General features: G+C 33.3%; 1 protein-coding gene across 1 annotated transcript; it reads left to right on the top strand.

The window, feature by feature from the left end:
* Positions 1 to 924: 924 nt before the first annotated feature.
* On the top strand, positions 925 to 6181 carry LOC120092813 (glucan endo-1,3-beta-glucosidase 5-like). Its single transcript, XM_039051018.1, has 3 exons — positions 925 to 1296; positions 3378 to 3898; positions 5332 to 6181. The coding sequence occupies exons 1-3, from the start codon at positions 938 to 940 to the stop codon at positions 5976 to 5978; spliced, it is 1527 nt and encodes a 508-aa protein (XP_038906946.1). The 5' UTR covers positions 925 to 937; the 3' UTR covers positions 5979 to 6181.
* The last annotated feature ends 5836 nt before the right edge of the window (positions 6182 to 12017 follow it).

Below are 12017 nucleotides of genomic sequence, written 5' to 3'. Positions count from 1 at the left end.
GTTTTCTTTAAAGTAAGTCTTTTTTCTTCGTTTCCTCTTAGTAGAACAACATACTTATAAGCTTGACTTATAATGTTTATACTGTAATTTGCATTTTGAATGTGTGAAACTTCTCTGTATTTTATGTTTTTTCAAATTGGAAACTAATTGCACGACGTTCACACACTTCAGTAAAGGAATTCCATTCCTTCAATTACCGATAGATTTTGAGAGTTGGATATAAATTTTGCTATATATCTGCAAATTATTTTGCATTATATTATATTGTTAATATTTGAGGCTGATTACTATATTTGTACTTGTCTCTTAAGAAAATTGCTATATTTACAATTCTTTAAAAATGATGATATATACCTAATAATTAGCCTTTAAGGCTTACTCATTGTAATTACCCTTCAATTAATTAGAGAGTGAAGGGTTTTTTTTTTTTTTTCATTCCCTCCATCAACTCCAAGTCCATTTTAAATGTAGAGTATTAATTCATCGAACTGATCACAATACATATATGACTATCATTCAAATATATTTGTCTCTACTCACCCTCATTTCACCATAAGTTTAAAACATATACATTATTCTTTTAAAATCCTCTCAACGTAACATCTAGATTTTTGCATTGGACAACCAAATATAGAGGAGCTTATAATAAAGGAGGAGTATAAAGACTCCAAAATATTCGTTTCTTGTAACACGTGCATTATTATACTATATAATATAAGACATTATTGAGAGAGTAGAAGAAGAGAATCATGGATTGGCAATACGTGTAGATATTTTCATGGAATAATAATGGAACCCAATACCTTTTTCGAATCTTAATTCAATTCCTTGCCTTTCCTTGACCAAAAGGGCTTGTCTCCCCTACCCCAATTCTTTTAGAACATTGGCCCATTACATTTAAATCAATGCTGGCGCATATGGAGATCCACACAAAAATATGGGACACCGAAAATGGGGATCATTATTATTGGCTTTGGTGGTTTGCTGTTTGGGTTATGAAGAAGGGTTATTTGTAAAAGGTGGGTTAGGGTTTGCTTGTAACTGGGGGACGCGGTCGAGCCATCCCCTCCCACCGGATATTGTGGTTAAGTTGATGAAGGACAATGGGTTCAGTAAGGTCAAGCTATTTGAAGCTGACCCAGGGGCTCTTCAAGCTCTTGGGAATTCTGGTCTTCAAGTTATGCTCGGAATACCTAATGAATTCTTGGCACCGCTTGCTAGTAGTGTACGAGTTGCTGAGAATTGGGTCTCCAAAAATGTTTCTTACTTCGTTTCTAATTTTGGCACCGACATCAGGTATTACCTCGTTAACGATTTCATTTTTAGTTTTATATTTTTAAATTTTATGAAAAGAAAACCCCCTTTTTATAGGCTAAAAATTACAAGAAAAATTATTCAATCTATCTGTAATAGATATTAATAAATACCAATGGATAGTGAAATTTACTATATTTGTAAATATTTTGATTCATTTACTATATTTGAAAACAACTTTTAAAATGGTTCTTTAACAAAAATAAAAAACTATATAATTAAAAAATGTGAAAAAAAAAGATACAAGTATATAATTCAAAAGCAAAAGATAAATTATTCTTGAATTGGATCTTGAATACTTGACTGCTACTTTTCTTTTGGTCAATTTAGAGAGAATGTGTCATTTATTATTGATGATTCGATTTCTATACTCCATAATTGTTGGACTAAAAAAGATAATCCTAAACTGAATGGTTTAATATTAATATTAGGAAACTAAGAATTATAAACGTGTAAATTGATAGAAATATCGAGATCTAAAATTTTAGGGAAATTTAAATGTGTGTTGAAAATTATATAATTGCATCAACATATATATAATACTCCTTTTGGCTATTTCCATAAGTCTAACTCTATGCCATGAATATATATTTAATTATCATCCATTATTATATTTAATGTAAATATATATTTTTTACATTTCTAAAAAGCAATTTATATACATTCGCATATTTAATTGAACATTATGTATAAGCTTATTAAGATATCATCACACGTGCAATACACAAAAGTTTTCTAGTAACGTTTAAAAGGTTTCTTTTTTCTTTTTCTGAAAGTAAGTAACATTTTTTTAGAATAAAAAGTAAGTAATATTTAAAAGGTTAATTTCGGTTGAGTCTATTAAATCGAAATTATTCGACATCGATTTAAATTATTTTATTTATTGTTATTTAACTTATAGAATTTTATATTTTAATCTACATTTTAATTTTTCAAATATTATATTTTTAGTGAACAAAAAAAGTTATATTTCAGTATTAATTTTGCACAAGTTATTTGTTTAAATTCTATAATAATCTCAAAACTTTCACATAGTCTATTCTATTTTTCATTTCACATCCTCAAAATCGCATGATTAATTAATTTGATAATCATTATTTTTTTATTTATTATTTTTATTATAATTTTTTTTTCAAAAGGCCATGTTTGATGATCATTTAAATTTTTTTTATAACCATTTGGTTTTTTATTTTTAATTTTTAAAAATTAAGTCTATAAACATCAGATCCACCTTAACATTTCTTGCTCTCTTACCTACCAATATTTTCAAAAGCCAAGTGAAGTTGTGATTTTTTTTTTTTTTTTTTTTTTAAATAATCTTTGTTTTTGAAATTAACTTAGAATTCAACTATTTTACTTAAAATAAATAAAAATTGTGGTAAGAATTTGAGAGAAAATATACTTAATTTTCAAAAACTAAAAACTAAAAACCAAATGCTTATCAAATGGGGTCTTTTTTTAAAAAAAAATAAGTTAATTACTACTTCTAACTATTGATTTGTTTGTTTTGTTATCTATCGTAGTTTTTCTTTTTCAAATTTGGTTCAGAATTGAAATGTAATTAAGAAAAATAAAAACTATGATAAGACAGGTGGTATGAAAATAAGTATAATTTTTAAAAACAGAAAATGACAGAATACCAAATAAAGCAGACTCCATGCATCCTCTAAATTACAAAGGGATTTAAAAAAAAAAAATTAAAAATTTTCCACGTGGCATAAAAATAATTACAACTCATAATTTACCAAAGTATTTTTAATAATTATTTTACATAGTAAAATTGTTAAAAATATTTTCAAGTATAGCAAAATGTCATTGATAATCAATAATAAACAATAAATTTAAAAAACTTAATACTTTTAGTATATAAATGATAAACAGTTACATTTTACTATATTTAAAAATAAATTTATTCATTTTTCTATATTTGAAAACATAACAAAGAAAAACCTAATAATATAGGAAACGCGGATAAATGAAATTAAAAGCTTATTTCCAATATTTTACTTCTTTTTTTTTTTAAGAAACGTACACCAATGAAAGAACATATTGTATTATTGTAGGTATGTAGCCGTGGGGAATGAACCTTTCCTAAACGCCTACAACGGTTCATTCCTTCAAACCACCTTCCCAGCACTGCAAAACATTCAAGCCGCCCTAATAAAGGCCGGTTTGGGGCGGCAAGTGAAGGTCACAATCCCACTAAACGCCGACGTTTATGAAACCGGCAACGGCCTCCCTTCCGGTGGCAACTTCCGGCCGGACATCCGTGATTTGATGGTCAACATCATCAAGTTCCTCAGCAACAATGCCTCTCCTCTCACCATCAACATCTACCCTTTCCTTAGTCTCAATGCCGATCCACATTTCCCCAAGGAGTATGCCTTCTTTAGCGGCAATGCCGCACCCGTCATTGATGGTTCGATCTCCTACACCAATGTTCTTGATGCCAATTTCGACACTCTCGTCTCTGCTCTCGAGAAGAATGGTTTCTCCTCCATGCCTCTCATCATTGGGGAAGTTGGATGGCCGACCGATGGAGATCCTAATGCCAATAATGCTAACGCTCAAAGATTCAATCAAGGTACGTTGAATCACCACTCGATTCAAAATTTTAGTTGATAGCTAAGGATTTAATCTATTAATGGGTACTTCGTAGTTTTGAATGTTTTGAATTTTTTTAACTTTTTTCTAGTTCAACTATATGTATGGTGGAAATTCAAACCTTTAGAATTTAACTTTTTTATCGAAAGTATATGCATTATTCTAGTTCGGTTATGTTTATATTGATTTTTTTAATTTTTTTTAATAAAGAGTACATGTAATATTCTAGATTCAATCAAGGCATGTGTCTTTAAATTTTATTTTAGTGCCTAAACTTTCATATTTGTTATATTTTGGTCTATATATTTTCAAAATATCTAAGATTTATTTCATTTTGGTCCACAAAATTTGTAAATATCTATTTTAGTCAACCTTTCAAAAAAAATAATTATTTTGGTCTTTATTTTAAATTTATTTTTGACAAATGAATGGTGCTTTCATTCTTTGACTAACATATTAGTATGAGTATTATTTTAAACATAATTCATATGACCAAAATAGTTATTTTTAAAAATTAAGAAACAAACTTTTGAAACAAATATATGAAACTTCATAAACTAAAACAGTTGCAAATCTAATTTCATCAGAGGCTTCAACAACATGTGGGAGTTGGTAGATTGAAACTTGAGGCTTAACTAGTTAAGTTATGGATAATTAAGGATAAATGCAATATTTTAGGGACAATTACAAATATAATAATCATACCTAGTACAAATACAAAAAAATTTGCAAATATAGCAAAATTTGTATTCAACTTGATAGATAGACTATATTGCTAGTGATGACAATGGGGCAGGTGAGATTAGGGATGCATTCCCTATCCTCGTTTTCATGGAGATTTTTCATCTTGTTCCCACTCATTACCCCATTTTTGGGAGTTAGGGTCGAGAAATCCCGTAGGAAATTTTTCTTGTGTTTATTATTATTTGATAATGATTTTTTTTATTTAAAATCAATCAAAATTTGTTATTTATATTGAAATTATAAACCTTATATGTAACAAGTTAGTATTTATTTTTGTTTTATTTATTTAAATGACTAATTAAAAAGTATTTTTAATTTTTTTAATTGTAAATTTAATAAAAAAAAATTAAAGTTAACACATCATGAAACTAAATTTTAAAAACAAAATCTGTTAACGCTAACAATAGCTTAGAAATACACATATATATGTATAAGGTTTTCCCACTTCGTTTCCGATTGGGAATCCAATTTAAATATCTAGTTTGACCCTCGTACCCGGTCAAATCAGAAATTCTTTACCCTAATCGATTCAGGAACTTTGTGAGGAATTTCTCCATCTCTATTTGTTGTTGATAGAGTATATCACGGATAGATTTGGCTATATTTATACCAAACTGGTATTGATTGCAATTAACCAATATTTTGTGGTGTACTTTGTCTTAACACTAGGTCTAATCGAGCGCATCAATCGCCGTCAAGGCACACCAAAGCGGCCAGTGCCAACAGACACATACATCTTCGCCATCATCGACGAGGATGCGAAGAGCATTCAACCAGGGAGTTTTGAGCGACATTGGGGAATTTTTAATTACGACGGAACAATCAAATGCTCTTTAAACATGGGAAATAGAAAGCCCTTGGTTCCAGCCAAAGGAGTTCAATACTTATCCAAACAATGGTGCGTAATGTCACCGCAAGCGAGTCTCTCCGATCCGAATCTCCCGAACAGCGTCGCTTATGCTTGCGACCACGCTGATTGCACCAGCCTTAGCTACGGTTCGTCCTGTGGCAACCTTGACGCTAGAAGCAACGTTTCGTATGCTTTCAATGCCTATTTTCAAACAATGAATCAGAGTTCAAATGCCTGCAAATTTTCGAACCTAGCTACAATTTCTACTGTCGATCCGTCTCCGTCTAATCAGGGTAATGGCAGAGATGGATGTCGATTTGGAATTATGATTGATACGACGAAGAAGCGCCATCTTGCACGGCCACCGAGAACTTCGTCGGCGTCTACATTGAGAATAGGGCAAATTAGCTACTGCCATTGGATCGGTTTCCTTCTCGCGCTTTCCATTTTGATCATGAAGAATTGATCTCTCTGATGTATGAATTTTTTTTTTATGGAATTATTGTATTTATTCTTTTTAACTCTCAAATATGGTACATGTATCTATCTATCAAGCATTTTCTAAAGATAAATGTAGGATATATTATAGAAAATGGCTATGAGCTTTGTATTTCTTTCAATAATATTTATGAACTTTCAAAACTTTCAAAGAAAAAAGGGAAAAATTTATTAGGTCGAAAACAATTATTTTATACTCTAAACTTTGTATCTCATGTCCATAATATCCATGAACTTCCAAAAAGTTATATTAATACGATTTAACCTTGAAAAAAAAATTAAAATTGCCTTAGTGGATGTAAGAAAAGAAAACACTGGTGTAGTGTTTGCCACAGAATCTTTAATGCTTAAGTTAATATTCAGTAAAGGGTTAGAGCAAGCTAGAGATGAGGGAGAGGAGAACTTACCTTTGGGTGTGTCTTATAGTGTGGTGGATTTGGATCCCAAACCTAAAAAGGATTAGGAAAAGTAAAGGAGATTAGGAAAAGTAGAGGAGATTAGGAAAAGTAAAGTGATTTAGGAAAGTCAATTTGGGTCGGTTAAGAGGACTTGGACCTCTTCCTCAGGCGGGGGTTAGGTTGGGCCTGGCTCAACTCACCTCGACCTCATTCGAGGAAGGGCTGGTCGGGCCGTTTGGCCTAACGCCTCTTCTTTCCTTCATCCCTCGGCCCATTGGCTCGTTTGTTACATCCTTCATGTCTTCCCAAACTCAAGATTTTTGGTCAAAAAATTACCCATAACAGTAGCCCCACTCCTAGTTGGGACTTTGAAAAATCAAATCATTAGATTTGTTTTTCACTAGTCCCTTCCTTGCTTGGGAGTATGATTTACCTGATAGCCTCAGCCATGCATGATGTGTACCTCAGAGTTTTGGGCTATTCGGTTTTAATTCCAAAGATCAACTTTCTTTTTGTGATTTAGCAGAAAAAAATCCGTCAAGCTCTTCAGCCTGACTTTTGGCTTTTCTTTCTAAGTAGGTTTCCGGGTTTTTAATCCCTAGATTATCCTTGGAATGACCATATCAAGCCCCTTGAGGCTTGATTTTTTGGCGTTCCTTGGTTTAAAGGCTCTAGGTTTCTTAATCTTCAGGTTATCCTAGAATGACTATATCAAGCCCATTGAGGTTTGATTTTTAGTTTTCATGGGTTTAAAAGCTCCAAGATTTTTAATCCCTATATTATCCTAGGAATGACCATATTAAGCCTCTTGGGGTTTGAGTTTTGGATTTCTTGGGTTTCGGGGCTTCGGGGTTCTTAATCTCTGGTTATCCTGGTAATGACCTTATCAAGACCCCTAAGGCTTAATTTTAGGCTTTCAAGAGTTCAAAGACTCCAGAGCTCTTAATCCCTGGATTACTCGCAGAATAATCTTATCAAGTCCCTTAGGGCTTGATTTTAGGAATTTCTTATATATATATTCGATATCTCTATCTTACTTTTTTTAGTTAAAAATGAATATTTTATAGGGTAAGAGATTGAACTGTCCTAGGGCTACGTGGCTTGAAACCTTGAAAGCCTAAAATCAAGCCTTCTATGCTCTCTATTCCAGTTCCCTCAAAACCTTTACCAAGTATCTTGGCCAATTTTGTGTTTTGTAGAAGAATGGTTTCATTTTGGCCTCAGGGCCATAGGTCGATCCGGGGACTCGACCTCATGAATTTTAAGTTAAAACAAGAATGAATACCTTGTTGAGTTTAGGGTGAACTGTCATAAGGCAATGTGGCTTGGCTCTTCGAGGTCGACCTCAGTCTCGAAGTGTCACATCCCCTCTCAGATTACCTTCTTAACCTAGAAAAGAATATGAAGATAGCAAATTTCAGCCCTTTTATGACATCTACTGTCCACCTGCTTTCTGTTTGACCTAATAAATAATAATATATTTATAACATGCATCCATCTCATTTCTTAAGCCTTTAGGCAATCATGAAACTTTATACATCTCATGTTGGCCCAACATACATAAATATTTACAAACATATATGTATGTCTAGAAAGATGGGTAATCCCTTTAAAAAATAACATACAAACTTGCTTTACTTCACAACATGCAAGTAAATGGCCAAAAGATGAAGTTTAACATTCTTAAAGCGATGAAGTATCCTGATGAAGCCAACACGTATCATGCAATTGAGTTGGAAGAAGATTGGCTTTACAAGTTTGGATTTGAAATTAATAAGGTGATGGAAGAAGAGAAAGACGAGATGAACGCTCAGCAGCTTGAATCATTTATGCGATAAAGGAAATTCAAAGGAATTTTGAGCCTCTGAGCTTAAAAAATCGAGAAAGCAAGATCAATCCTTCACTCGAGCAATCTCCTGTATTGGAATTAAAAGCACTCCTTGCTTTTTAAAGTATGTGTTGCTCGGTGAACATGACACTCTACCTGTCATCATCTCAGCAACACTCTCTGAAGAAAATGAAGATGCTATTTTAAAGATTTTCAAGAAGTATATTAAGGTGATAGAATGGATCCTAGCAGATATCAGGGGAATCAGCCCCTCCTATTACATGCATAAAATTCGACTTGAAGATGGAAAGGACAGCTCTATTGAACATCAACGCAAGCTCAATCCTGCGGTGGAAGAAGTTGTAAGAAAGAAATCATTAAATGGTTGGATCCAGGGGTATCTTTCCCATTGCAGACATTAAATGGGTAAGCCTCGTACGAAAAAAGCGGTATCATTGTAGTCCCTAATCAAAACACTAAACTTATCCCTACACGCATGATCACGAGATGGAGGATCTGTATAGACTACATAAAGCTTAACGCAGTGACAAAGAAAGACCACTTTCCCTTACCTTTTATTGATCAGATACTAGATAGATCGGTAGGGAATGACTTCTTCTTCTTTCTGAACGGTTATGCAGGGTACAATCAAATCATGATTGCGCTTGAGGATCAAGAGAAAACAACCTTTACCCATACATATGGAACATTCGTCTTCTAACGTTTGCCCTTTAGGCTATGTAATGACCCTAGTACTTTTCAGAGGTACATGATGGTCATCTTCTCTGACTATCTGGAAGAATCGGTAGAAATTTTGTGGATGGTTTCTCAGTTTATGGAAAAATCTATGATGTATGCTTGACCAATCTTGAAAAAATATTGAGAAGATGTGAAGACACCAATATGTTCTGAATTGGGAAAATGTCATATGGTAACAGAAAGGATTGTGCTTGGGCACAAGGTGTCCAAGTTGAGGTTAGAGGTTGATAAAGCAAGAGTAGAAGCCATGGAAAAACTGCCACTGCCTACAAATTTCAAAACACTACAAAGCTTTCTTGGACATGTCGGGTTCTATCGCTAGTTGTCAAAGACTTCTAAAAGATTGCACATCCTTTCTCTACAACAAATATCTTTTTTCATTGCATTTTTTTATAGAATTTTTAAAAACCCTCGATAAAATTCTAAAAAACAAAAAACATGCACAGGTCTCTTTTTAAGTTAGGTGCTCAAAATTTTTAATTTTTCATTACACTTTCAAAACTTAAGAATTCCAATTCCCCCCCCATCTCTCTTTTAAATTTTTATCAGACTCCTATTTTCTCTCTTAACTCTAAATCCCTCCCCTTCCATTATCCTTCTCCAACTCCCAGTTTCAGTCTCTTTCCACTTCTTCTCCCAAGCGTTATCGTATTTTTTTTCACCTGAATCCATCAATATCCATTCAGCCCTAGCTCCCAAACAACATGATTGAAAAAGAACTTGTTGATTTGTTATAATAGGAGAAGAGTTACATTACCTTTCTCTAAGCAGCCATGGCGACGACGATCAGCAGAATGGATCTGAAGGAAGGAAAAGGGTGGGCATGGTTAGAAACATGGTAAAATCTTGAAACGGAGAAGTGGATGGGAAGAAGAGAAGGAGTAGCGGTGAAAGTGGAAGAACATTAAACTTGTTGGGTTGATGCCTTAAATCTCCTGGGATTTTATAGTTTGTAAACACTTGTATGAACAAACATTTTGTGATGTATAATATAAGATATTTTATTTACTTCAGTCTATGAAATATGAGAAATTTGAGTTACATTAACCACAAACCAATAAACTAAGATCCATGGTTATCATTGTAACTTAAGCATGTACGTGGAGACATACAAATAGATCGTGCTTTAAGTGATAACCTAAATGGTCTGTAGTATATGGATAATGAGGGATACCTTATCCTGGTGACACTACGAGTGTGGCCCACTTTGTAGGTGTTACAAATGTTGTAAAATGCTACAAATGATCTGATCCTGATCATTCATGTATTAGACATGCGAGTAAGGATATTCTATACAAAGGAGTTTGTATAAGACCAGACCACGAAATGTTTAGTCTCGTTATATAACGTCGTTCATAATTGAGACTTTCATTTCACTAGGATGACCATAACATGACCTTAATCCTGAGTGAGTTGTGAACTTCTGCCTATGAGGGCGATCCTTTGATTTGCATGGGAGAGTGGCCAGATCGCCGACTCAACAAGCTTACCACTTTAAGGATTCGTCTGATTGGGGAGCTGAGAACTTAGCTACACAATACAAGATGGAATTCACTCACTCCCCAAAGCAGGGATAAGTAGATAAAATTTTCCCTTAAGAGCTGATTCCGGGGCTTGAACAATGTGGTGCCACACTTTCTCTTGGCCCAAGAAGGATTTAGTCATAAGGGAACTATGATCTATTATTCATTAGAGGAATCAATGATACTTAAGGAGTTAGATATAACTACAGGGGAAAAACGATAATTTGGTCCAGCTGTACTTACGAGCGATTTGTGAAGTGTCATCATACTGTTGGTTGGTTATATTCAATGGACACAGAAATATATATGTAGTGCAAAGAGTGCAACTATCGGTCTTTAGTGGAGTGCCCGACAGTTAACGAATGGTGGATATCGTGATTAAAGAGTTTAGTCAGTTATTCACGTACCGTTGGAGCTTCAAGCTACAAGTCATAAGGCCCCCTTGGTAGCTCAATGGATTCATGTTGAGAATCAGTTTTTGGGTTAGTTTGAAATGTTCAAATTAACAAGAGGGAATTTGATTATATATGATATAATTAAATTAATTAAATTATATATGATATAATTAATATGATGTATTTGATACATTATTATTTGGTTGGAGGAATTAATATAAATATGATTTATATTAAATGCCATAAAATAGGAAAAGAACTATGGTTTATATGTTGCATATGATGCAATATTAAAACTATAGGTTATAAATATAATATGATAAGTTAGTTATTGTATTTATTTATAATTTATTAATTATATGATATTCTTTTTCTAAATAACCGACCTTAGTGGGTGGTTATACACAGTTTTATGACAATTTGAGATAAAAAGAAATTTGATTTCAAAATCTCAGTGGACGATTAACCATTATCAGATTGACTATCGAGTAAAAGGAGTTTTACTACACGATAATACAGAGCCTAAACGATCGAGCGTCGAGTCTATACGATAGACTTCATCTACTACACGATTGTGTGATCGCTTACTCAATCGTCTACTCGATCGTTTCCTCCTCCTCCATTCATCATTCCCTCTATCCAAAATCAACCAGAGTTCACAACTCCTGGATTCTCACACCGAGAATACCAAGGTAATCTTATGGTGGTGTCTAGCTCTGTTCGAGGATCGAGGATCAAGCTTTACTCGTTGTTGGTGTTTGAGGGAGTTCCAGTAATTGTTCGTTGTGTTCGAGTTTGTTTGAGGGAAATACGTGAAGAAAAAATCCTTCAAAGGTATTGTCTTCTTGATCCTTTGTATTTTTGTTAAGAAGCATGCTGTAATTTATCTTTAATGCATAATCGTTTCTGTATGATTGTAAATGTTTAAGTTCTTTTACAATGAAGTTTGGAACGATCCACTTCCGCTCAAAGGTCCTCTATAATTCGAGTTCCTTCAAAACTTTAGTGTACCAGTCACCATTGTTGAATGGGAAAGGAAGCTTAAGAAGGAACTTTATTGTCCTTCAGCTTCAACCATGAATTACTGGATCAGGGAGGTCTTTC

Source organism: Benincasa hispida, chromosome 12 (genome assembly GCF_009727055.1).
Source record: "Benincasa hispida cultivar B227 chromosome 12, ASM972705v1, whole genome shotgun sequence".
NCBI lineage: Eukaryota > Viridiplantae > Streptophyta > Magnoliopsida > Cucurbitales > Cucurbitaceae > Benincasa > Benincasa hispida.
Note: the sequence above shows the minus strand (reverse complement) of the source record. Positions and strands in the feature narration are given on the sequence as shown.